A 25,825-nucleotide genomic window follows, 5' to 3' on the forward strand; every position below is an offset into this window, starting at 1 on the left:
CATGTATGGTATAAAGATATCTACTTTGGTTGCATCATGTATGTAAGCTGCATGCTTATTTGTCCCCAAACAGGTGGACAAAGGCAACACATAGTCCTGTGCCTGTAAGGATCCAATATTGCATTTTTCTTCTTTCAGGGCAACTCTGGCAAATTGCAGCTTGCACAGATGGCCAAAGTACACTTGTGCACTGAGCAGAGAGACAGCAGTCATCTCGCCTGCCCTGTGTTCGTTATGCTGGCTGGGTATAAAGTAACAGATTAGTTTTAAAAACCTCTCTCGTGCAATCAGATCCAGGTGGACAGACCCCTGCATCTCTGGGCAGCCTCCTGGGCCGGGAGGCTCTGCAGAGGTCCAGGTCCCTGTGGATCCAAGCACAGACCAGGGCCCACTGGTTCCTACACGCTCTCGGCCCCGGCTACACCCACAACCCCCCTCTTTGGGCCACGCCCACGACCCACCCCCTGTCCTCCACCCACCCCACGGCCCGATTCACGCGCCCCGCCACCCCTCGGCCCCGCCCTGGGCGCCGCGGGGCGGGGCGGGGCGGGGCGAGCCGAGTAAGAGCCGCAACGATTGGCTGAGCGGGCAGAGCCGGGTTCCTCTCCGCCAATGAAAGGGCAGGAGAGTGGCGGGGCTGAGGGGGGGGCCCAGGGTCAGGGACCGACGGACGGACGGACGCTGAGGTGGGGGCCGGGCCAGATCCGCCGGTGATCCCGCTCCCGTCACGTGACCGCTCGGCCCGGCGCCCCCTGCCACGGGGGGCGGTCACCCCGCGGCACTGGCAGGCCGCTCGGCCCGGCCGGGGCAAACCGCCCCCCGCCGCCCCGGGCCCGCTCCTCAGGGAGCGGCTCTGCCCTCCGCCGTCCCGGGGGCCTCACCATGGCCCGGGGGGGCCTGTCCCGTGGCTGGGCGGGGGACTCCCCGGGCCCGGCCTGGCCGCGACGTGCCCTGAACCCGGGGCCGGACTGCGGGCGTGTCCCCTGGAGCGAGCGCTGGGCGCCGCGGCTCCTAAGGCCCCGTGGGCTCCAGTCCGAGGCGCCGGGGAGCTCGCCCCCCCGGAGAGCAGCTGGCGTGGCGCCCCGCCCGCCCCGAGCCGCCTGGGGGGGCCCGCCTGGCCCAGGGCTCCCCCCACGTGCCTGGAAGGGTTCGCCTCGCGGGCCGGGGGGCAGTCCGTGGGCAGGCTTTTCAAGATGGGGGGGCTAGCACCCCGGAACGGCAGTCTGGAGGGGAGTGGATCTGTGTTCTGTCCCCACAATGTCTTGTGGCGGAGAGGGCAGGCCCTGGCTGTGTCCCACTGCTGTGGCGTGGGGGTGGAGAGGAGAGCAGGACCATAGTGATGCACAACATTGGGCTGGCTGTCAGGGCGTGGCCTCGCCCGGTCCCTTCTTCCAGCCACCGGGCGTCCTAATGGAAATACCTGGCCCGTGGCAGGGGCTGGAGCATGTGCATCCCAGCTGCCAGGGGTGGGATGGGGACTGCAATGGATGCAAGCCACCGGAGTGGGGGATGAGACCGGGCACCAGCTGCCAAGGAACTCCCATCAGTATGGAAGTAGAAGCTACTGGGATTCTCCTTCCCACCCTGGTGCCAGCTGCCCCTGCTCACCTTGAAACTCCCTCTCCTGTTCATCCGTCTCTCCATTCACTGGTACTTCTGCCCTTCCTCCCAGTTCAAGAGTCTAGGTAGACAATCCCATCAGAATCAGGATGTTCCATTTAAAAAATAAAATGGGATGAGTGATATTGAGATGGGCTGGCCTTGAAAAGTTTGAATATTGAGCTGCTCACAAGTTAAGATCAAACATTTTGGTTTGGGGCCCATTCCTGGGGCCCATTCCTTGTGTGATAAGGGGCCAAGGAATCAATATTCACCAATTCCTAGATTATTTTTTCAGATCAGAAGAGATAATGATTATCCATTTCTGTGATTGTGATCCTCTAAACTGACCTCCTGAATTAACACAGGCCATGACATCTCACCCAGTAAGTTTTGAATGAAGCCCATAAGTTCTGTTTGAATTATAGCATATTTTTTTAGAAATATATCAAGTCTACAAGTAAAGACTTCAAGTGATGGAGAGTCCACTGCATCCCTAGGTAAGTCATTCCAATGACTAACTACCTTCACTGTTAAAACTATATGCCTTATTTATAGTCTGAATTGCCTAGCTTCAACTTTTGTCCATAGGATCTTGTTATGCTTTTTTCTGGTAGATTAAAGAACCATTTTATGTTCAGAAATCTCTTCTCCAGTGGTCTATTCATAGACCATGGTCAAGTCATTTCTTGGATATGCTAAATAGATCGAGCTTCTTTAGTCTCTCGCTATAAGGCAGGCTTTCCAGACCTCACATCATTCTAGCAGCTCTCTTCTGAACCTCTTCCAATTTTCAACATCCTCTTTAAAGTGTGTACACAAGCAATGGATACAGCCTTCCAATAAACTCCTCCAAAATGCTGTACAGAGCTGATAATCTGTATTCTCCTGCTTAAGTATCCAAGTATCATGTGTGCCCTCTTAGCTACAGCATTGCACTGGGAGCGTCTTTTCAGTGGGTTATGTACCATAACCCCATGTCACTACATTCCAGGGTACAGTCCCCCATCTTATAAGTGTGACCCTCACTCTGTTCCTCAGCATATGACCTTACATTTGACTGTATTAAAACATGCTGTTCATCTGAGCCCACCATTTTACCAAGCAATCCAAATTCGTATGTATAACTGATCTGTCCCCATCATTATTTACCAGTCTCCCAATTTTTGTCATTTGTGCATTGGACTAGCAATGATTTTATTAAAAAAAAGAAGTACTTGTGGCATCTTGGAGACTAACAAATTTATTTGCGCATAAGCTTTCGTGAGCTACAGCTCGCTTCATTGGATGTATTTTCCACTGAATGCATCCGATGAAGTGAGCTGTAGCTCACGAAAGCTTATGCTCAAACTTGTTAATCTCTAAGGTGCCACAAGTACTCCTTTTTCTTTTTGCAAATACAGACTAACACGGATGCTACTCTGAAACCAATGATTTTATATTTTCTTTCAGATAATTAAAGATATTCATAAATTCCAGGGCTAGAAGGGAGAGTTGTGATCCTTTGACCTCCTGCATAACAAACCAGAGAACTTCCCCAAAATAATTCCTAGAGCAGATCTCTTTAGAAGTATATTGAATAGCAATGAGCTGAGAACAGATCCCTTCAGGACCTTACTAGAAGCACTCTGTAGGGCTTTAATTCCCCATATACAATTTCTTCAGTTAACCAGTTTTTAATCCATTTAATATGGCCTACATCAGGGGTTCTCAAACTTGGGTCATGGCCCCTCAGGGGATCACAAGGTTATTACACGGAGGGGTTGCAAACTGTCAGCCTTCACTCCCAAACCATGCTTTACCTCCAGCATTTATAATAGTGTTAAATATTTAAAAAGTGTTTTTAATTCATAAGGGTGGTTGCACTCAGAGGCTGGCTGTGTGAAATGGGTCACCAATACAAAAGCTTGAGGACCACTGGACTACGTTGTTTTTGTATGGTAAATTTTTAATCAGAACATTAAGAAGGTCCTGGTTTGAGCAGGGGGTTGGACTAGATGACCTCCTGAGGTCCCTTCCAACCTTGATATTCTATGATTCAGCACTAAATCAAGCACCTTATGGAAATCTAAAAGGTAACTGTTAACAGTCCTCCTGCACTGCCAACCCCTCAGCCCCAGCCCGGAGCCTCTTCCTGTATCCTGAACTCATCATTTCTCGTCCCACCCCAGAGCCTGCACCCCCAGCCAGAGCCCACACCCCAGCCCCCAATTTTGTGAGCATTCATGGCCCGCTGTACAATTTACATACCCCGCTGTGGACCTTGGGCCAAAAAGTTACCCCACCTGTGGGGTAAGTGATGACTCAAGGTGCAAGGGAATGGAGAATTAGGCCCTAATGTCTGGATCCAAAGCTCACTGAAGTAGGAATGCATGGTTCGGTCTTCCTCAACTGGCAGCAAGGTGACTTGTCAGAGTCTTGTGAAAAACTGACTTCACTATTAGTAGTCTTTCTATTTCTGATTTCCTTATTAATCCCTCCTGGATCTCGTTACGTTGGGACTGCCTGACCCAGTCTGCTTTCCTAAGCTTTTTTTGAAGAACAAGTAGGAACATGCCCTTGCTTCCCGTTCCAAGCAGTATCGGGATACTTGAGTACCTTCTTGGGTACTGACAGCAGCAGAACTAGTGAGTTGCAGTGCGATAGTTATGCAGGGCATCTGGTATTGGCTTCCTTCATGTTACAGCCTGGCACGGTTTCCCCCTTTGAAGAGTTGCCTCCAACTGCCACAGAATCTTCTGGAAACGCCCCCCCATTAGGCCTCTGGCATCACTAGTTCACAGCCTGCCTCTATATGTCCTATTTACAGGACTATGAAATTTGATCTATATGATAGATACACATACAGATCACCAGCGAAAAGGAAAAGAAGCACATCCAGTGCCACCCTTTAATATGTAAGTAGCCAAGATTTGCAGATGAGATGTACCACTCACGGTTATTAAAAAGACTTACAGGAGGACTTGTGGCACCTTAGAGACTAACAAATTTATTTGAGCATAAGCTTTCATGAGCTACAGCTAACTTCATCGGATACATTCAGTGGAAAATACAGTGTGGAGATTTATATACACAGAGAACATGAAACAATGGGTGTTACCATACACACTGTAATGAGTGATCACTTAAGGTGAGTTAATACCAGCGGGGAGGTGGGGAGAATCTTTTAGTGACAATCAAGATGGGCCATTTCCAGCAGTTGACAAGAAAGTCTGAGGAACAGTTTGGGGGGGGAGGAATAAACATGGGGAAATAGTGACCAGAGAGATTGAAGTGTTCTCTGACTGGTTTATGAATGTTATAATTCTTGACGTCTGATTTGTGTCCATTTGTTCTTGGTCACTCGATTACAGACCTAAAAGTCGCAATATTACAACAAAAAGACTTCAAAAACAGACTCCAATGAGAGACTGCTGAATTGGAATTAATTTGCAAACTGGATACAATTAACTTAGGCTTGAATAGAGGCTGGGAGTGGATGGGTCATTACACAAAGTAAAACTATTTCCCCATGTTTATTCCTCCCCCCGCACTGTTCCTCAGACTTTCTTGTCAACTGCTGGAAATGGCCCACATTGATTTATCACTACAAAAGGTTTTCTGCCCCCCCCCCCGCCCCCTGCTCTGCTGCTGGTAATAGCTCATCTTAAGTGATCACTCTCCTTACAGTATGTATGGTAATGCCCATTGTTTCATGTTCTGTGTATATAAATCTCCATACTGTATTTTCCACTGAATGCATCCGATGAATTGAGCTGTAGCTCACGAAAGCTTATGCTCAGATAAATTAGTTAGTCTCTAAGGTGCCATGAGTCGTCCTGTTCTTTTTGCGAATACAGACTAACACGGCTGCTACTCTGAAACCTGTGGTTATTAAAGACTCTGGAGCTCTTTTTGCACAACTAAGTTAATACCAAAATGTGTTGATCAAACTCTCTTGGATAATTATATTCTGCCTCCTTAAATTCCTTCCAGTGGTTTCTTTTGGATCTGTTAATTTTTATTGCGCCTGTACTGCTCATCAGTGGTAATTTGTGCTGGAACATGATGGACACATCCCTCTTGAGGTGGCTGTGTGTGTACACACAATGTTTGGAGCTGGCTAGTAAAATTTGACAACCATCTTAGTGAGCCCTCTGGATGAAAGGTACTATATAAATGTAAGTTTATTTAGGTTTATAGGCATAGCTTCACTTCCTTTTTAATGGAGGGAAGGGTTACACCTTGTGGGCAACCAACCCAACTTCAAGCAGCATCCTTATAGCCAGGGTTCTCAAACTTCATTGCATCATGACCCCCTTCTGACAACAAAAATTACTTCACAACCCCAGGGGGGGGACCAAAGCCTGAACCTGCCCGAGCCCCACTGATCCAGGCAGGGGGGCTCAAGGGCCTCAGCCCCAGGCAGGGGGCCTGCAACCTGCGTCTTGCTGCCCAGAGCTGAAGCCCTCAGGCTTCAGCCCTGGGCAGTGGGGCTTGGGCTTCGGCCCTGGGCCACAGCAAGTCTCAGCCAGGCCTGGCGACCACATTCAGAGAGAGTTGTGATCCACTTGGGAGTCCTGACCCACAGTTTGAGAACCATTGTTGTACAGTAATTGGAAGTGGGGGAGTTGCATTGTATGTAAGAGAGAAGTATGACAGCTCAGAGCTCCAGTATGAAACTGCAGAAAAACCTGAAAGTTTCTGGATTAAGTTCAGAAGTGTGAGCAACAAGGGTGATGTCATGGTGGGAGTCTGCTATAGACCACCAGACCAGGGGGATGAGGTGGACGAGGCTTTCTTCCAGCAACTAACGGAAGTTACTAGATTGCAGGCCCTGGTTCTCATGGGAGACTTCAGTCACCCTGAGATATGCTGGGAGAGCAATACAGCGATGCACAGACAATCCAGGAAGTTTTTGGAAAGTGTAGGGGACAATTTCCTGGTGCAAGTGCTGGAGGAACCAAGTGGGGGCAAGCTCTTTTTGACCTGCTGCTCACAAACCAGGAAGAATTAGTAGGGGAAGCAAAAGTGGATGGGAACCTGGGAGGCAGTGACCATGAGATGGTTGAGTTCAGGATCCTGACGCAAGGAAGAAAGCAGAGCAGCAGAATACGGACCCTGGACTTCAGAAAAGCAGACTTTGACTCCCTCTGGGAACTGATGGGTAGGATCCCCTGGGAGAATAACATGAGGGGGAAAGGAGTCCAGGAGAGCTGGCTGTATTTTAAAGAAGCCTTATTGAGGTTACAGGGACAAACCATCCCGATGTGTAGAAAGAATAGTAAATATGGCAGGCGACCAGCTTGGCTTAACAGTGAAATCCTTGCTGATCTTAAACACAAAAAGGAAGCTTACAAGAAGTGGAAGATTGGACAAATGAGGAGGGAGGAGTATAAAAATATTGCTCAGGCATGCAGGAGTGAAATCCGGAAGGCCAAATCACACCTGGAGTTGCAGCTAGCAAGGGATGTTAAGAGTAACAAGAAGGGTTTCTTTAGGTATGTTAGCAACAAGAAGAAAGTCAAGGAAAGTGTGTGCCCCTTACTGAATGAGGGAGTCAACCTAGTGACAGAGGACGTGAAAAAAGCTAATGTACTCAATGCTTTTTTTGCCTCTGTCTTCACAAACAAGGTCTGCTCCCAGACTGCTGCACTGGGCAGCACAGCATGGGGAGGAGGTGACCAGCCCTCTGTGGAGAAAGAAGTGATTCAGGACTACTTAGAAAGGCTGGATGAGCACAAGTCCATGGGGCGGGATGTGCTGCATCAGAGGGTGCTAAAGGAGTTGGCAGATGTGATTGCAGAGCCATATGTCATTATCTTTGAAAACTCATGGCAATCGGGGGAAGTCCCGGAAGACTTGAAAAAGACTAATGTAGTGCCCATCTTTAAAAAAGGGAAGGAGGATGATCCTGGGAACTACAGGCCAGTCAGCCTCACCTCAGTCCCTGGAAAAATCATGGAGCAGGTCCTCAAGGAATCAATTCTGAAACACTTAAAGGAGAGGAAAGTGATCAGGAACAGTCAGCATGGATTCACCAAGGGCAAGTCATGCCTGACTAACCTGATTGCTTTCCATGATGAGATAACTGGCTCTGTGGATGAGTGGCAAGCAGTGGACGTGTTATTCCTTGACTTTAGTAAAGCTTTGGATACGGTCTCCCACAGTATTCTTGCCAGCAAGTTAAAGAAGTATGGGCTGGGTGAATGGACTAAAGGTGGATAAAATGCTGGTTAGATTGTCGGGCTCAACGGGTAGTGATCAATGGCTCCATGTCTAGTTGGAAGCCAGTATCAAGCGGCATGCCCCAAAGGTCAGTCCTGGGGGCTGGTTTTGTTCAAGATCTTCATTCGTGATCTGGAAGATGGCATGGACTACACCCTCAGCAAGTTTGCAAATGACACTAAACTGGGAAGAGAGGTAGATACGCTGGAGGTTAGGGATAGGATATAGAGGGACCTAAACAAATGAGAGGATTGGGCCAAAAGAAATCTGAGGTTCAACAAGGAAAGTGCAGAGTCCTGCACTTAGGACGGAAGAATCCAATGCACCGCTACAGACTAAGGACCGAATGGCTCGGCAGCAGTTCTGCAGAAAAGGACCTAGGGGTTACAGTGGACGAGAAGCTGGATATGAGTCAACAGTGTGCCCTTGTTGCCAAGAAGGCCAATGGAATTTTGGGCTGTATAAGTAGGGGCATTGCCAGCAGATCAAGGGACGTGATCGTTCCCCTCTCTTCAACATTGGTGAGGCCTCATCTGGAGTACTGTGTCCAGTTTTGGGCCCCACACTACAAGAAGGGTGTGGAAAAATTGGAAAACATCCAGCGGAGGGCAACAAAAATCATTAGAGGACTGGAACACATGACTTATGAGGAGAGGCTGAGGGAACTGGGATTGTTTCGTCTGCAGAAGAGAAGAATGAGGGGGGATTTGATAGTTGCTTTCAACTACCTGAAAGGGGGTTCCAAAGAGGATGGATCTAGACTGTTCTCAGTGGTAGCAGGTGACAGAATGAGGAGTAATGGTCTCAAGTTGTAGTGGGGGAGGTTTAGGTTGGATATTACAAAAAACTTTTTCACTAGGAGGGTGGTAAAACACTGGAATGCGTTACCTAGGGAGGTGGTGGAATCTCCTTCCTTAGAAGTTTTTAAGGTCAGGCTTGACAAAGCCCTGGCTGGGATGATTTAGTTGGGGATTGGTCCTGCTTTGAGCAGGGGGTTGGACTAGATGACCTCCTGAGGTCCCTTCCAACCCTGATATTCTATGATTAACTATATGGTTGTTGTTTAATGGAGAGTTATTTGAGGTAGAGTTGAGGATCCTTCTAGTCTAAATAGCTGCTTCTCTGTAATAATTTCAAAGAATAGCCACAGTACACCGCACAAAGAATGCTTATCATTTACCAGAAATAATATATTTGTATACCTTCTGCTGCCTGTATGGGGGGAGTGGTTCCTGTGGCATCCAGTGGCTTAATGCTTGTGTGATAAGTTATGATACACATCCACATTTATATATAGGGAAGAAATGGTGTCAAACTTAGTATATTTTACTATTTCTGCACTGGAAGGGATTTAAAGTCCTTTGAACAAACAAGTGCAGAGGAGCTAAAAATGAGCAGATTGCGAAACACTGTTGGACTGAGATTTACTTACTCTTTGCCCCCAACACTCTGCATTTGGCAGAAGAGTTTTCTTCACTGGGAAAAAAAAAGGGAGCTCTAATGTTGAAGAGGTTGGATTGTTTATAAGTCAAACCAGACTCTCCAAAATAGGGGAAACTTGCTGTATTTTGTATCTTTTTAGATATCTCTGCTCATCAGAAAAAACACTGACCTCTGTATAGGGCACTGGGGAGATCATTTCTGGAATATTGGGTCCAGTTCTGATTTGTCTGCTTCAAAAAGGATGTTGAAAGTTTGAAAAGCATTCGGAAAAGAGCTGTAAGAATGTTTCTGGAAAGTATGTTTTATGTTGAGAGACTGGAGAAGAGCAATAAGCCAAATATATTGAGCAAGCGAAAGTTACCAGGTGGCTTAAATCATAATCCATAGAGACCTAAAGGGAAGAATATTTCTGATAGTAGGTGGTTCTTTAATCTGGAAGACAAAGGCATAAGAAGATCCAGTGGAAACTGAAGCTAGATAAATTCAGACTAAAAATAAGGCACACATTATTAACAGTGATTGTAATTAGTCATTAGAATTTAGAGGTATGGTGAATTCTCCATCCCTTAAAATCAAGACTGGATGTTCTTTAAAGAAAAATGCTCTAATTCAGCTAAAAGAAATGGGCTTGATGCATGAACCAGTGGGTGAAATGCTCTGGTCTGTGCTAGACAGGCAGTTGGATGAGGTGATCAGAACGGAGTTGTTCCGGCCCTGAAGCGTATTAAATTAATCTTAACTCGCAACAAACTAAATCTTAGGATGTTTAATGTGTTAGCAAAGTAACATGGGTGCCAGTGAGATTCATAGTTCTGAGCAAATTGGTTGGATTACTAAATAAACTCTATGTTTCCACGGTATGCATCTGATGAAGTGAGCTGTGGCTCACGAAAGCTCATGCTCAAATAAATTGGTTAGTCTGTAAGGTGCCACAAGTACTCCTTTTCTTTTTGCGAATACAGACTAACACGGCTGTTACTCTGAAACTCTATGTAGTTACCCTTTGAGACATGTGGAACCTTCAGTTAGTGTAGAAAATAACAGCCTGCTACCTTACTATTGCCTTTTGCATAGAGCACACTGCACATTTGCCATAGATAGCACTGACTTGACGTTAGTTTGCTGGTGCAGTTTAATGTGTTGATAAGGCTCAATGTGGTGTGGATGCTGGTTATGTTAGAGGCAGCCTTTCTGCAGGTGTATCCCACCTGAGATCAGCTGGGATGCTCTCCCTGACCATCCACAAAGTTCTTCATCTCGGGGTTGGATGTTATGAGCAGGGAGGGGCTAAGTTCTCTTCCCATTTCTGTCACTGCTTTTTGTTATAACCCTGGACAAGTCACTTACACTGACATTTTCAGAAATGTCTACTAACTTGGTAGTCATCATTTGAGACTTGGGGCCTAACTTCTGGAAGTGCTGAGCATCCACTATTCCAGTTAGCCAACTGGCTCTGCGGATACTCAGCGCTTCTGAAAATTAGACGCTGCTTGATTCAGATTGTGCATTCCAAACTAGCGGACATTCAGAGATCTTGGCCTTAATTTTTATCTCAGTTCCTCAGTGTGTAAAATGAAGTTATGTATCTTAAAGAGAGGGTGAGGGTTAATTAATGTTCCTAAAGTGCTTTGAGATCTCTAATGAAAACATGCCATAGAAATACAAGTTTGATCCTCTTTGAATTAAATTAGGACAAACATGTGCATGTACAGAATTAGTGAAACCCGGTCTTATTTTGTTGTGCTTTAAGCTTTCTTTCTTTTCCAGAGCAGGATGTTCCTGGTCGGTCTGTCCGGTGGAATTGCTTCAGGAAAAAGCACAGTAGTGGCAGTATTCCGGGAACTGGGCTGTGCAGTGATTGATGCCGATGTTATTGCCAGACAGGGTTAGTTTTGCATTGTTGGTCTCTTTTCTCATATTTCCCTGACAATCTGGAGTCAATTGCTGATGGTGCTTTGGAGTTTAGACAGTAGAGGGTGCTCTGTGTTCAGTCAATAACTGTTACCTTTTGCTTCCCCAGTTTAAGACAAGATATGTGTGGACTGGCTGTCTTGAGGATTGGAAACAGGATACATTATTCATCAAAAGTCCCATCTTAATGACCCACACTGCGAAGAGATTTCACTCTGGGTGTTGTACTCCTAGAACATAGTGCAGTGAACACTGCTTTGTAGAGCAGCTGTCTGTAAAGGAGCATAACAAAGTTCTCTTTGCAAATCTGTGACTCTCCCTTCCTCCAGCCACCACCAAATTTACCATGACACAACTCTTTATCTGTCAGGGGCTGTTGGTGGAGCTTCAGTGACCGGTGAATGTCGCCAATACCCCCAGAAGAGCATTTCAGCCTTCATTCATAGACGTTTGGTGGGTGCTTTTTTGTTAAGATTAATTGCCACCCTTAAATCTCTCTGGCCACTAAGTAAAAGATTTAAGGGTGGCAATTCTGCAACAGAAAAGCTTCAAAAACAGACTACACCGAGAAACTGCTGAGCTTGAATTAATCTGCAAACTAGATCCCATTAACTTGGGTTTGAATAGAGACGGGAGTGGCTGGGTCATTCCACATATTAAACTTATTTCCCCATGTTACGTATCCTCACACCACCTTGTCAACTGTCTAAATGGGCCACCTTGATTATTACTACAAACGTTTTTTTCTTCTGCTGATAATAGCTCATCTTAACTAATTATCCTTTCACAGTTTGTTTGGCAACTTGTGTATATATGTGTATCTAATCTATCTGATCTTGCTATGTGTTTCATTCTATGCATCCAACGAAGTGGGCTGTAGCCCACGAAAGCTTATGCTCTAATAAATTCGTTAGCCTCTAAGGTGCCACAAGTCCTCCTTTTCTTTTTGAGAATATACATTAATTTTTTTACACTTCATTTTATCCCCAGCCTTTTCCCAATTACTTTTTTTATTAGTATATCCTCTGGGTAGCAAGTTTGATGACTTTTTAAAATGACATACTTTTCCTTACATCACGCTAGTCTATAATAAGCTGCAAACAGCTCTTGAGAATTGGCCTCCTACAGGCTTTCATGTGCAATTTATCACAAAGAATCTCACGTATTCTATAGAAGCCCTTATGGCTTGATTCTCATGATATTGGAAACCTTAAGCCTATTAATATTCAGTCCTCTTTGATATTTAGTAACCTCCTACTCCCTTGTGGGAGCCCAGCTACGCTATTCATCCAGCCCAAGAGTTTTCAGTTAGAACAAGCCGAATATTTGTGCCTGTCTTCTAAAATCTCCCTACTCTGCGCCCAACTGGAATAGAACAAAATCTATGGCAGTCATGTGTGCTCTCTCAAGGCAGCAGTGCGCAAACTTTTCCAGTCTTGCCCCCCTTTATCGCTAACCAAATCCATGCCCACTCCCCATTACTGCACAGCCAAGGCTTCTTCAGCAGCGGGCAGCTTCTGTCTTGCAGCCAGGCGGCAGCACTAGGGCAGGGCCAATACATGTCCCTCTGCCCCTCCTCCCTCAGATTTTCAGGGTTGGGGAAGGCACGTGCAACTGTCTCTGGGGCAGAGTTGGCGCTGGGCACGAAGGCAGATATTGGTGTGGCAAGCTGACCTTCAGGCTGGGTGGCCTGCTGAGGTGGCGCACCCTTCCTGCCCTCCTTGGGGCTGGCCTGAGCTACCTGGCATTGCTCCCCCACCCCCCCCCCCGTGTTCTAGGGACATGAGTCTAGAAAGCACCACTGTCTTAAGGCATGCGTGTAGAAAGATCCGTCAAAATGTAAACTGTGGCCCTTGATAACTATACATTATAAAGGGTTTCATACAACTCTGCTCACTGCAGTGTTTTCCCTTTTGAAAGGAACCAACTGAAATAACATGTATCACTACTGAGTGCTCCTAGTGGTTCAGTTAGAAACACGGCCTCTCCAACAGAGAATCCTCTGAGACCTAGTTGCTGGAGAGTGACGAATCCATGATGATTCTGCAGGTCTTTTCCCAGCTTGGCTACTGACTTACTGTGCAACCTGGGGCAAGTCCTTTCTCCCAGTTTACTGATCTTTAAAATTGGGATAATGCTTCCTCTTAGGAGAATGATGACGCTAATTAACGTTTGCAAAGTAATTTGATCTCTTGGGTGTCTGGCACTGTAGAAATTTAAGTGTTATTGGAACAAAAGTTTAGCAAATTTGTTTCTGCAGCACTAGATTCAAAGTTGGTTCTCCTGTAGATTTTAGACCCCTAGGATGAGATGTTCCACAGCCCTGCTTCAGTGTATGCTGGTCAATAGACATGTTCTCCCTTGAACGGAATAGACCTCAGTTGTTCAGTGAATGAGATTCATTTTAGACCCTTCACTGATGTAAGCACTTCCTGTTATGCAGAATTGGCACTAACTTCCAGCTGTTTATTTTTATCAGTGGTTCAGCCCCGCTTCTTAGCCTATCAGCAGATAGTGCATTACTTTGGAAATGAAATCCTCTTGGAGAGTGGGGAGATAAACCGGGAGGCTCTGGGAAACATTATCTTCTCCCACCCGGAAAAACGGCAGCTGCTGAACTCCATCACTCACCCTAAGATCCAGAAAGAGATGCTGAAACAGATCTTTAAATACTTTGTGTTAGGTAAGAAACTAAACAATTGTTATGGAATCCTTGGACATCTGGGGGTTCTGGTCACACTGGCGACCAGCAATATGTGTTTGCTTGTTTTTTCCTTTAGCAGGGAAAGGGACTAGAGGAGAAAGGGAGCTAAAATGTTGACTGACTGCCTTTGTGCTATGTCACTAGTGGCCTTTAGCAATGTGGCTATCCTTTCATTGTACCTCTTCAGATAAGTCTGCCTTTTATTTTTGCCCTTCACATTTTCTCCCCTATATGGTTTAAAGTACATCTGTAAGGTCTGAGGGAAGCATTGTATGGCTTCTTCTGAGATTACTCCTTAGATAATGTCACACCTTCTGAAATGTTCTAATATTATTCCCCTCCACCCCCTGCTTCACTAAAAGCCATAAAGCTCTCTTAAACTCGATAAGGTGAAAAATGGGTTGACAGCTGTGGTTTCTGGAGTTCTGCTTTTCCCTCTGATAAATATAACAAATACAGCCGTCAGACTTGGTCTAATCAAATGCCAGATAAGATCACCAGCTGTTTCGGAGGTCTCCGTGTAGACAGAGGGATGTCTTAATAGAGTCAGCCTAGTTTGCAGAGCTTATCAAGGGTGAGCTATGTGACAGCTGAATAACCTTTTGCTAGGGAGCTGAAGAAGCCAAGCTCTCCTGAGAGAGATGCAGGGGGAGAAAGTAAGCCAATGAAGGAAAGTGACAAGAAAGGAAACTGGAGAAATAGACAAAGGAAATAAGAGGCGTATCTAAATGAGCTTATGGAAGCCATTGGGGGAACTTTACCAACTGCTCCAGCTATCATTTTGCAAATGATTTTGTCTTAATTAGTTTGCAGCAACTGACTCGGGATATTTATTTTTGGTGTCTTAGGCCAAATGGCTTTCGCTAAGGTTTTGGGTTTGTGCACATATGGAATCCCTTCCCTGCCCCCAAGTTCCACTGGTCTGAAGCCCAGTCCTGTAGCAGCTGATGAGTTTAAAGCTTTATAAGTTGCAGTCTTGCAGAGCTGGAAGAGGGTTTTCCAACGGAATACACAGCCCTCACGTCTGCCCTCCAACAGATCAGAGTTTAAAGCCATGACGGTGTTTCGTTTTTTGGCATAGAAAAGCTATTTTAGATCATTTTTAGACTAATGTTCATTTTCTATCTCTGGGTGCCTTGGGTAACAAAACCATCTTGCTTTATAAGTAGAGGGGATATAAAACAGCATCTAGATGGAGAAATACATAAAGTAGGATTTCTCCATTTATTAAAAAAAAAAATGCCAGATATCTTCCTGACTTTTTCTGTCCCATGCAGTAGTGTCTACAGATGATGATGAGAGAGCTTGTTATGGCACGAAGGGTTTATAGACCCACACGTGGAATGAGATACACACAACCGATACAGGGCTAATAACCCTTTGGTCCACCCCACACTGTCATGGGGCTTCTCTCTCTTTTTAAGACCACGTATGGTTTGTTTTTTTTAAATGTTTCCTTCTTATAAAGCCAGGTAGCTTAGCACTATGGGTCCCACTGTACAGGCCTTAGAAGGAGAAAAAATTATAACTCATTTTGGTGGGAACTGGCAACATGGGGTTAAGGAAGTTCCTGTGGGCCCAAGTGACCCTGCAGCCAACGTCCGGGATTGGCGAGAGGAGTTAAAAGGGCCAGTTGTGGGTGACCAGGAAAGAGAGCAGAGCTCTGCTGCTACTTTACTGATGGAAGCTTGGTTTCAGCCCAGAGCCTGAGGCAGCTTGGTTCCTGAACGAGCCATTTGATAGGTGGGACGACTAGACCAAGGAAGATTGTCAAAAGGGACTAGCCACATAGAGACAAGGCCAGAGCAGAAGGGTCCTGCCAATGACTCTGCAGTCCATCTGTTTTCCTTTTTGTTTTCGACTCTAACACCCTGTGAGGGGTAGACCCCTGTGTGCTAGACAGAGCTAGACATGCTAAGGTACCATGGAACTGGATCTGTGAGGGGTGATGCCCGAGCAGGGTGAGTCGTGCTTAATAGGCCACAAGGGGGCATTGGCTAGACAACCAGGTAACACTCATTAATTTGAGAAGCATCTAAAACTGTTCTAAAATAGCTTTTCTGTAAGTTAAAGTTGCAAGACAGCAGACCTTAATGCAGCAAGCAGCCGTGGCTAGAAATCCTGCAAATCCTGCATCTTGGCAGGGGTTAGACTAGATCAGTAGTCTTCAGCCTTTTTATGCACAAGATCACTTTTTGAATTTAAGATCAACCCAGGATCTACCCCTCCCCTTCCCTGCATCCCCATCCTACTCACTTCATTCCCCCACTCTCACTCACTTTCATCGGGCAGGGGGTTGGAGTGTGGGAGGGGGTGCAGACTCTGGGCTGGGGCTGAGGGTTTCAGAGTTTGGGAGGGGGCTCTGGGCTGAGCGTGGGGCAGGGAGTTGGGGTGCAGGAATGAGAGGTGCAAGCTCTGGGAGGGAGTTTGGGTGCAGGGGTCATGTGGTCACACTGCACCTAATCTCATAGAAGCCACTGGACATTTCATGAGTGTTACTTTTTATTAGTGTTATTTGTGACATCCTTCAGGGATTGTCACAAATCAGTGTAACATTCTCAACTGTGGGGTGTGTGTTGGCTGAGCCTGGGACAGGGGATTGGGATGTAGGAGTGAGGGGTGTAAGCTCTGGGAGGGAGTTTAGGTGCGGGAGGGGGCTCCAGGCTGGTGCAGGGAATTGGAGTGCAGGAGGGGGTGAGGGCTCTGGGAGGGAGTTTGGGTGCAGGAGGGGTTTCTGACCTGGGGCAGGGGGTTGGGGTACAGGAGGGGGTGCGAGGTGCAGACTCCAGCTGGGAGGTGCTTACCACAGGCAGCACTTGGTTGACAGTGCAGTGGGGCTCAGGCAGGCTGCTTGCCTGCCCTGGCCCCATGCCGCTCTCAGAAGCGGCTGGCTGCTGGCACATCTCTGTGGCCCCTGGAGCAGGAGGGGGCAGCGGGTCTCCGGGCGCTGTCCATGCCCATGAGCACTACCTCCGCAGCTCCCATTGAGCCACCTCGCACACCCCCTTCCCTGCAGGGGCTGCAGTGACATGTCAGCAGCCAGCCAGTTCCGGGAGTGGCATGGGGCCAGGGCAGGCAGCCTGCCTGATCCCTGCTGTGCTGCCGGCTGGAGATCACAATCGACTGGCAGAGGCTCTGGGATCGACCAGTCGATCATGATCGACCGGTTGATGACCACTGGACTAGATGATCCATGCAGTCCCTTCTAACCCAGTGATTCTATAACTCCTGTCACCCACTGGGCGAAGGGGATTCCCTGCCCTTCAAGGGATCAAGTTCTCTGCTGTAGCCCTGATGATTCAAGAGGACTTTAAACCTGTCACCTAGTCCAGGATTGAGTATAGCCCCTGCTGCTCCTCAGACCAGTGTATTTTTCAGGGTTGGGGGGTAATGGTGGATGATTGGGATGGAATGGTGGGCGCCATCTGGAGGGAAATAAAGAAACACTTTTGTGGCAGGTTGTTTTTCTTCTAAAAACAGAAAAGGTGGCTCTTGGAAGCTGCTCTGAGGTTTGGAGTGTTAATCATGGAGGAGACAGGTGAGTGAGCAGAGTACAGGAGAAGTGTTCTAAGGTATAAAATAAATACACTTGGTTGTGTGGAAATTGCCACCATGAGTTTCTCTATTTATGATAGGCAGGGATACCTATCATAATGGGACATGTTAGGTGATCATAACAGGTCCCTTTAGTTGGTTGCTTATAACTTTGCCAACTGTAATCATTTGGGATGCAGTTTTCCATGCTGATTTCTGAGTTAAGCTGGAATTTATTTTTAAAATTTCAGCAAAAACAGTTCAGAACTTCCAACAATAAGGTTAAGGAAAAATACTCTGTGGTATTCATGTTAAATGCTTACAAATGCTTTAAGGAGCTTCAGAACACTCCATGTTTTGCAGCAGAGACTTTAAATTTTGCAGGGGTCAGAGAGGTGCCTTTTGTCTCTATTAAAATTCATCTAAGTTTGGCTGAGTTATAAACCTCTGAAAATTGCCAGTTCCAGATTCTCAGCAGAGCTTTGTTAGAAGCTGGCAGCAAAATTCTCTAAACATTCCCTCCTTACTGAGCATCCACCATCCCCACAGCATTCACGGAGGATGCTCCAGCCTGTGACTGAGCTAGATTTGTCTTGAAGGTGCTCTTTCCAGATGCTGGGGGTCACTGTGCTGCTGGACACCAGAACGGAGACCAAGGAGACTCTTCCCCCCGCCCCCCCTACCCCCCCGCTTTCATTCCCTCTCTGCTGTCATCCAGGCAACCTGGAGGAGGAAGACAAAGCCACTGATTTGAATGAGGGACAGAGGGGGTCAAGGGCAAGGCATGGGCAGGTTGGGGAGGGAATAACAGAAGGAGGGACAGGCTTGGGGAGGGGGCAGAGGGAGAATGGGCTGGCTGTGGTGGGGACAGACCGATAGAGGCAGGGAGGATGGGGGCATGAGGAATAATGCACAACTAATCTAAATTCTGCCCTTTCTTAACTTTTAAGGGCTTGACTTTGCAACCTTAATATTTTGTCTGTATGTAACTTTCTAAGTTTTTAAAAAACAACAACCACCCTCTGAAATATCATGCGCACTTCATGTGCATTATCAGCAGGGTTGGAACCTTTAGATCCTTAGCATAGGTCTCTGCCACTTGAGTTAATGTCACTGGTAGCAGTAGTAAGTTGGTATCCTCTACGTGAACCAGCCATTATAGAGGGGGATGAGCGAGACCATCTGCTGGTGGGTTTCACAGCTATTGGCTGACAGCAAAGAAATGTTGGGACTGAGGCATCCTGGGTTCAACTTCAGGTTGTAAAAGGCCGTGTCCCTGTCCTCATGGCTCCTATCAGCCCCACCTTGTAGCAGGCCCCTTTCCATTCCAGCTTGTCCATGTGCTGCTCCTCCCCACTCTTCACCCCACTGCTTTAAAACAAGTTAGGATATTTCTTCCTTCTCCTCCATGCTACCTTTGTGCCAGTGTAACCCACACACCTCTTGGGTGTGGTGTTCTGTCCCATCTAGTGGCACCGAGACCATGTAGAAAGAGAGATAAATGAGTCTGCTCTACAGCCTTAACTAAGAGCCAGTTGGCTTTTAGCTCATGCTGTAGAGGCTCATGCGCTAAGCTCCAGAGGTCCCCAGTTTGATCCTGCCCGCCAATGACCGGGGTGTGTCTGTGTTACACCAGCGGGGGGTACTGAGTGTCTGTGAGAGACTGGGTATGTCTAAATGGCAGCTGGCAGGGTGCTTCCCAACAGGGGTGGACAGATCTGCACTAACTCCACAGCAGTGCGACCATGGTGGCCCAAGTATGTACCGAGGCGGTCAGTGTGATTGCACTCTGGTGGCTAGCCTGGGCTGCCATGGCCATGCTGCTGTTTTCAGCATGCTAGCTGGAGTAGCGCGAGCACATCTGTGTGCCCATGCTAGGAAGCTGCTGTGTAGACATATGCCCAGTCTCCATGCTCTGAGTTCTCATCCGTAAGCCCGCACCTGCAGCAGCCAAGAGGAGCAGTTTCAGGAAAAGTCTCACTCCTACAGCCCTGGATGGAACATGCTCTGTCTGGTTAGCAGGTGGGAACAGAGGGGATAGAGCAATTTCAGTGCAGAGAGAACGTGGGGACAAGAGGGGTGCTTATTAAAGCCCTGCTGAGCATGTGCAAACTGCCCAAATTGGTCAAGCTGTAAGTCTGAAAATGGCAGATTTTCAAGAGGCCAGCAAAGGGCACATCCCTGACCCCAGGGTCACCTCACCCAATCTTCAGTCCCTGTGCCAAAGCATGGAGGCACTGCAGCTTCTCAGCAAAACAGCTGTGAATGATTTTACAAAATATTTTCCCCGACCTTGTTCTCTGCAACAGCTGAACCATTTTTGCTAAAACTTGCCAAAAACGTGTCTGGAGGCAGACACTCAGCATAGGAAATTCCAGCCCATTTGGGACATGTTGGGCAACCCAGCACAGCCAGCCCCACCTCTGATAATATTGTAGCAAAGCGGCAATGCCTGCTCTGGTCCTAAGGTGCATCAGGTTTTCCGTTCTAACCTCCTGTTTCCAGCCACTCACAACTTTCTGAAGCTTTCGCCTTCTGGTCTGAAAGTCTGAACAAAAACACTGGCTGTTTTTGAGGAAGAAGAAAGTGAAAGTACTTCACTTTTCCCAGGGCAGCAGCTACAACTGTGCAGCAATGCAATTCTCGGTCCATATTTTTAATGGAGAGTGTGTGTGTGTAAGGTGTTTGGTAAGAAAACCTTATATGTAGTAATGTTTACATTTTATATATACATATTGTTTTTGGTGGGGGGTTGGTTCGTTCATCCAGGCTACCGCTATGTGATTCTGGACATTCCTCTGTTGTTTGAGACCAACACAGTAACCAAGTTCATGAAACACACAGTGCTGGTTTACAGGTAAGTGCCACAGTGGGCCAAGGAAACTGGGGAACGAGTGTCATTTTGAAAGCCCTTGTTAATGCAGCCTTTTAGTTAAATGCAAGTAAGCAGGAATATGTTAAGACTCAGCAAATCAAGATACAGAGCCAACATTAAGAATTCAAGGGGTACTAACAGGGAGTGTGACCATACTCTGTTGGGAGGAAATCCTTCTGAGTCTCTCTCTCTCTCCATTTCCCCTCTTGCTTTTTGTTTCTTGTCTAATCAGAGTGTGAGCTGTTCAGAGCAGAGATGGTCTTGCTAGGTGTCTTTGCAGCCCCCAGCACAATGGGGCCCTGATCTCCAGTGGGGTCTTAGTGCTAGTAGGCTGTGGGGTGTAGTACAAGAATACTAAATAATAGTGCTAACTAATAATGGACAAAAATCACTTTCTGTGGGACTCTCAGAACCATCTGGGGTAGAAGATCTGATGCACTCCCCCCAAGCTAGCTGGGGATGGTGCTGATGCCATGTTATCTGGTCGCCCTTTGTGTTGGGGGCGGTGCTGTATAATCTCCCGTTCTGGCAGTGGTGACCCCACGATGCAACGAAAGCTGGCTCAACTGGCTTTTAAGAAAAACCTGGTCAGTTCCTTGGATCCTGCTGGTTTTGCAGGTTCCTTATGAAAGGAGACATTTAACTGGGGAGGTTCTGGGTCACATGCCTTAGCTGAAGCACTCTCTGATTGGAGAGTGGGAAGGGATTGCTCCCCACCAGGTGTATTGGCTGGGATAGGGCTGAGGGGTCCTGTTCTCTGGAGCACTGTGCTCTGTGTCCTGTAATTGCAATGTGGAGGCATTGGGGGGGCCTCACTCCTTTCCAGATGTTTTTCTGAGGCTGTGTCTCATTCCCATCCCGGTAGTGATCCACAAACACAGCTGTCACGACTGATGAAGAGGAATGGCCTGGCCCAGACAGAGGCAGAAGCGCGCATCGCCTCCCAGCTGCCGCTTGATGAGAAGTGCAAATTAGCTGACCACGTGATTGACAACTCCGGGGACTGGGAGAGCACGCGGAGGCAGGTCCTGAGACTGCACTCTCAGCTGGAGGACTCTCTGGATTTCCTCTTGGTGCGCTTAGTGGCAGTCACAGCAGTTGCTGGAATTGGTGGGCTGGTGTGCTTTCTCCTCAGGCATTTTCTCCCTTAATTCACTTTTTTTTAAAGGGACCAAAACTGCCTGGAATTTCCAAGTTTGCAAAGGGCAGTGAAATGTCACGAGCCTTAATGGCTTTGCCGTCTGAATACAGACGACAAGATGAGCAGAGTCTCCTTGTTAACGTCTCAAGGTGAAGCATGGATTCCTTGCCAATGCTCTGACTCGGCTTCTTTCTTTTAACTTTTTAGTCCTGTTATTAATGGTCAGCAACTGCCGCAGGAGAGGGTGAGGGGTAGTTGTAATAGATGGAGGTCCTCAGACGTTTGGGTATGAAGTAATTACACTGTTAGGATGGACATATTAAAAACCATGTTTTAGGCCAACTCATTGAAGTGCTAGTCTACAGGGTGAGAGGAATCTTTCTGTCGATTTAACCCCAGATGGAATATGATTACTTAAAGTGTCTCATGGCAGTCTGGTCCAGGAGTGGGGATCTGGACTATGAGGTTCTCTTCCCCCAACTTCCCAGCATCCTCAGCTCCCAAGAGCTCGCCCTAAATGATTCACTTTGACTCTAGACAAGTCATTTCACTTCTGTTTCCTGGTTGTGAGATTTAATGAATGTTTGCAAAGTACCTTAAACCCCACCAATGCAGGGCATTGTAAAATTGCAAGAGTTACTATAAAATGTCTCTCATGCCATCATTTTACAAGGTGCTTTGTTTTACCTATGGTTGCAATTTCCAGGCTTCAGAGACCTTACTGTAAGAAATATTATGATGTTACCTGTGAGTCAAGTGAGCAAAGCCACATGGCAAAGGGTGCAGTTAAAGCAGTCACATGTAAGCCTCAGGGTGCGGCAAGGCATGAGCATGCCTTTGCCTGTCTGAGACCTGTGTGTGCTTGATATAACTGCACTCTTCAATGGTGTGTTTAGCTTGGCCATTGCACTTGTTGTTGGCAGGAGAGACCACAGCGGCAGGAGCTCCTTCAGCTTCAGGGTTATAACAGAGCCTGTAGTTTTATGGCCTGAGCAGGAAAGTTCTCCCTGCCCCAAGTCTGTCCGTCCAGGTCTAGTGCAGGGCACATAAGGAGAGGATTTGGTCCCTAATGCCACAAGAATTCCTAATCCTCCAGATCGAGACAGGCCTGGCAAATCAGCAGGGCATGATTTACAAGCCCAGAGGATGTGTTAAACTGGGTTGGACCTTTAGACTGTGTCCTACCTTGTGGAGTGGCCAGTAGCTGACACCTCAGAAAATCTCTGTGCGCCCACCCACTTGTGCAGTTCTCTAATTTATTTTGGGGCCTTGCTACCTCACTCCCACAGTGATCCCTGAGGCAAAGGGTTCCTTACCCCTGTTTTAACATTGCCTCTTATCAGTATTGCAGTCCCACATTACCTTCAGAGCATTTCCAGGATTTTCAGAGGAGAGACTGTGTGCCAAGGCTAGCCTAAAGACTAGTGACACTGCACAGCTCCTGGGTCAGTTCCTTGTCCCATGGGTTCTGTTTCCCAGCCTGCATCTTTCTCAGGCACAAGGAGGTTGGTGCTGGTGACACCAAGTTGTGTGGGCAACACTGAGGAATCTTCATGGCGCCAACATGTCCAAGAGGGATCTAGGAGGTGTGACAAAAGCTGCTATGGTATGAAATGTATTCCTTAATATTTAGCTCCACCTTTACCAAAGTTAACCAAGTAGCTCCAGAGCAGAGAAGTTGAGGCAAGAAGAAGTTGGGGTGGCTGGTATTTCTTTCAATAAGTGATAAAAAGCTGAACACCTGTAGTTCTTCATACAGGGAGTGCTGTTGTTGCACATGCTGCCGTCTAGTCCCTTTTACCCCAGTGCATGGCTGTTCTATAAACCTGGCTGCTCCGAAGCAAAGCTTATAAACACAGTGTAATATGTTCCAGAACATGGCAATGTCTGTATGTGTAAAGGAGTTCATTCAACAGGAGCGCTCCTCATGGCTAGGCGTGGTGTAGCAGCTGTCTCTCACTCTGGGTCCTCTGCCAACAGTCACTACGTTGCTCTCTTTGTAACTTGGCCCTCCAGCCAGGTCACAACGTTCATGTCTGTCCCTTTTGGGGTAACAAGGTTCAAACAAAAGTTCAATTAATAATTCCAAGACCTTGTGTCAGGTCTCTGGCCCCTGACTCTGGGCCCAGTGGTCATCGTGTCCCTGCAGGCTTTGAATTATCCTTATTCCCTTATGTCAGGGGGCTTTATGCCACCTTTTCAGTGGCTGGTAGGGGAACTCAGGCCCTCTGTCTACACTGGGTTCCAGCCTACGGACCCTGTATCCAGCAGTCACGGTCTGCACCATCCACTCCATGCTCCTGTTTATCTGGGCTTCTTCCTACCTAACCTTCTCAGGCTTTTCCCCCCACAACTCCTCTGAGTTGACCCTTCTTTCAGGTCAGACTAGATAATGATGGTCCCTTCTGGCCTTATAGACTGAGACCGGGATTCCAGGTTTTTATTCTCCCTCTTGGGTTCCCACCTCTCTGTTCCCCAAGAGTGACTGCAAACTCCCTCCCTGCAGCCAGCTTCTTTGTTTGTTTTTGTTGGCACAGCAGCCTCATCCTGCGAGGTTGTCACTGCCACTTCCCTCATTCCTTTTTAGCCAGGTTTTTTTTAAATAACCTTTCACTCAGTCTAGTCTCCTTAAGGAAACTCGGCAAGGCTTTCACTTGTACTACTCCATTTTCCTGACTTTCTTACTAGTCCCTTTAGGGAAAAATCTTTCAGTCCAAGTGTGACCAGGATCTTAGTGGGGAGCCAGCTATGGTCACTCGATTAGAGTGAACTGCAAAGAATGGGGCAGACAATCCCCATAAAGCTGGTGGATATTCCAAAACTTAGATTTACCAAGCCAGCATAAAACAGCTTCTTTATTACCTCACCGATTACTCAGAAGTCCAAACAACACCGTTCCCTTAAAGTGATCCACCCTCAGGCCTCCATCCAGGTATCCACGTCAAATATGATGAAAATTTCTGTAAGTCTTATTTCATCATATAAAAGAAGAGGTTCCACCAATCCCAAAGAATCAGACACATCACCTCCCGGGTTAATGAATGTTTCAGATCTTACCTAAACACACGCTACAGCCAGTTCTTATTAATGAAACTAAAATTTATTAAAAAACAAGAGAGAGTCTGGTTAAAAGATCAATATACAGACAGACATGAGTTCAATCCATTGAGGTTCAGATTCATAGCAGAGATGGTGAGCTTTGTAGTTGCAAAGAGTTTCTTTAGAATTCAGTTCATAGGTTATAGTTCACTGTCCAAATCTCATATTCAGGGCATACCAGCATAATTGGGACCTCAGTCTTGTGACTCAAACTTCCCCTGCAGATCTGAGATGACAGAATCAGGACCCAAGGATCTTTTATCCAATTTCATGTCCTTTTTGACAAGTTGGAGTTCAAAATGTAATTTAAATACCCAATCATTTCCCTTCTTGGAAATTCTCTGGAGTGTCTCATTTGTCCTTTTCTCTAGCTACTTTGTCATTTCTCCGTAGTCCGTGTAGTGTAGGTGTCTGCAAAAAGGGAAATACCTATTTCTGTCTGAACGCTTTCTGGAGGTCATTTATCATAATGGAAAACAAAGTAGGGCTGTTAATAGTCCCTTGCGGAATTCCATTTGTAAGCTTGTAGATTTCGGATAAAGCCGTTCCCCCTTTGATAGAATTCTACCTTATCAACCCATGTCGGTCCCAGGGTATTAGAGAGACAAGGTGGGTGAGGTAACATCTTTTATTAAACCAACTTCTGTTGGTGAGAGAGACAAGCTTGGCTCAAAAGTTGGTCTAATAAAACAGATTCCCTCACCTTCCTAATCTCCCTTCTCTACCCAAAGATGCCGCTGTGGATAAACAACAAAATAAAAGAAGCAGTGAGAGGCGAAAAGGCATCCTGTAAAATTGGAAGTTAAATCCTAGTGAAGTAAATAGAAAGGAGCATGAACTGCCAAGTGAAGTGTAAAAATATAACCAGGAAGGTCAAAAAAAGAATTTGAAGAACAGCTTGCCAAAGACTCAAAAACTAACAGCAAATTTCTTTTAAGTACATCAGAATTAGGAAGTCTGCTAAACAACCAGTGGGGCCACTGGACGATCGAGATGCTGACGGAGCACTCAAGGGAGATAAGGCCATTGCAGAGAAATTAAATGAATTCTTTGCATCAGTCTTCACAGCTGAGGATGTGAGGGAGATTCCAGAACCTGAGTCCTTTTTTTTTTTTTTTTTTTTTTTTTAAGGTGACAAATCTGAGGAACTGTCCCAGATTGAGGTGTCGTTAGAGGTGGTTTTGGAACAAACGGATAAATTAAACAGTCATAAGTCACCAGGACCAGATGGTATTCCCCCAAGAGTTGTGAAGGCACTCAAATGTGTAATTGCAGGACTACTAACTGTGATCTGTAACCTATCATTAAATCA

General features: G+C 46.8%; 1 protein-coding gene across 6 annotated transcripts; it reads left to right on the forward strand.

Annotated features, from left to right (window-relative positions):
* The first annotated feature begins 655 nt into the window (after nt 1-655).
* DCAKD (dephospho-CoA kinase domain containing) lies at nt 656-22,069 on the forward strand. 6 transcript variants are annotated; one of them, XM_077806378.1, is made up of 5 exons: nt 656-686; nt 11,017-11,134; nt 13,640-13,843; nt 20,168-20,255; nt 21,139-22,069. In XM_077806378.1, exons 2-5 carry the CDS (start codon nt 11,023-11,025, stop codon nt 21,422-21,424), a joined length of 690 nt encoding a protein of 229 aa, XP_077662504.1. In that variant the 5' UTR covers nt 656-686; nt 11,017-11,022; the 3' UTR covers nt 21,425-22,069. The 6 variants fall into 6 exon arrangements, with proteins under 6 accessions (XP_077662504.1, XP_077662508.1, XP_077662503.1 ...); XM_077806382.1 differs by having other exon boundaries at nt 667-686; nt 11,022-11,134; XM_077806377.1 differs by lacking the exons at nt 656-686; nt 21,139-22,069 and adding exons at nt 699-1,650; nt 17,345-17,402.
* The last annotated feature ends 3,756 nt before the right edge of the window (nt 22,070-25,825 follow it).

Source organism: Eretmochelys imbricata, chromosome 27, assembly GCF_965152235.1.
Source record: "Eretmochelys imbricata isolate rEreImb1 chromosome 27, rEreImb1.hap1, whole genome shotgun sequence".
NCBI lineage: Eukaryota > Metazoa > Chordata > Testudines > Cheloniidae > Eretmochelys > Eretmochelys imbricata.

Excerpts from the sequence above, each read along its gene's own strand:
- DCAKD (XM_077806376.1), top strand. The coding sequence starts at position 1,258 with ATGTCTTGTGGCGGAGAGGGCAGGCCCTGGCTGTGTCCCACTGCTGTG. Across the intron at positions 13,844-20,167 it reads CTTTAAATACTTTGTGTTAG|GCTACCGCTATGTGATTCTG; the intron begins GTAAGAAACTAA and ends TCGTTCATCCAG. Across the intron at positions 20,256-21,138 it reads CACACAGTGCTGGTTTACAG|TGATCCACAAACACAGCTGT; the intron begins GTAAGTGCCACA and ends CCATCCCGGTAG.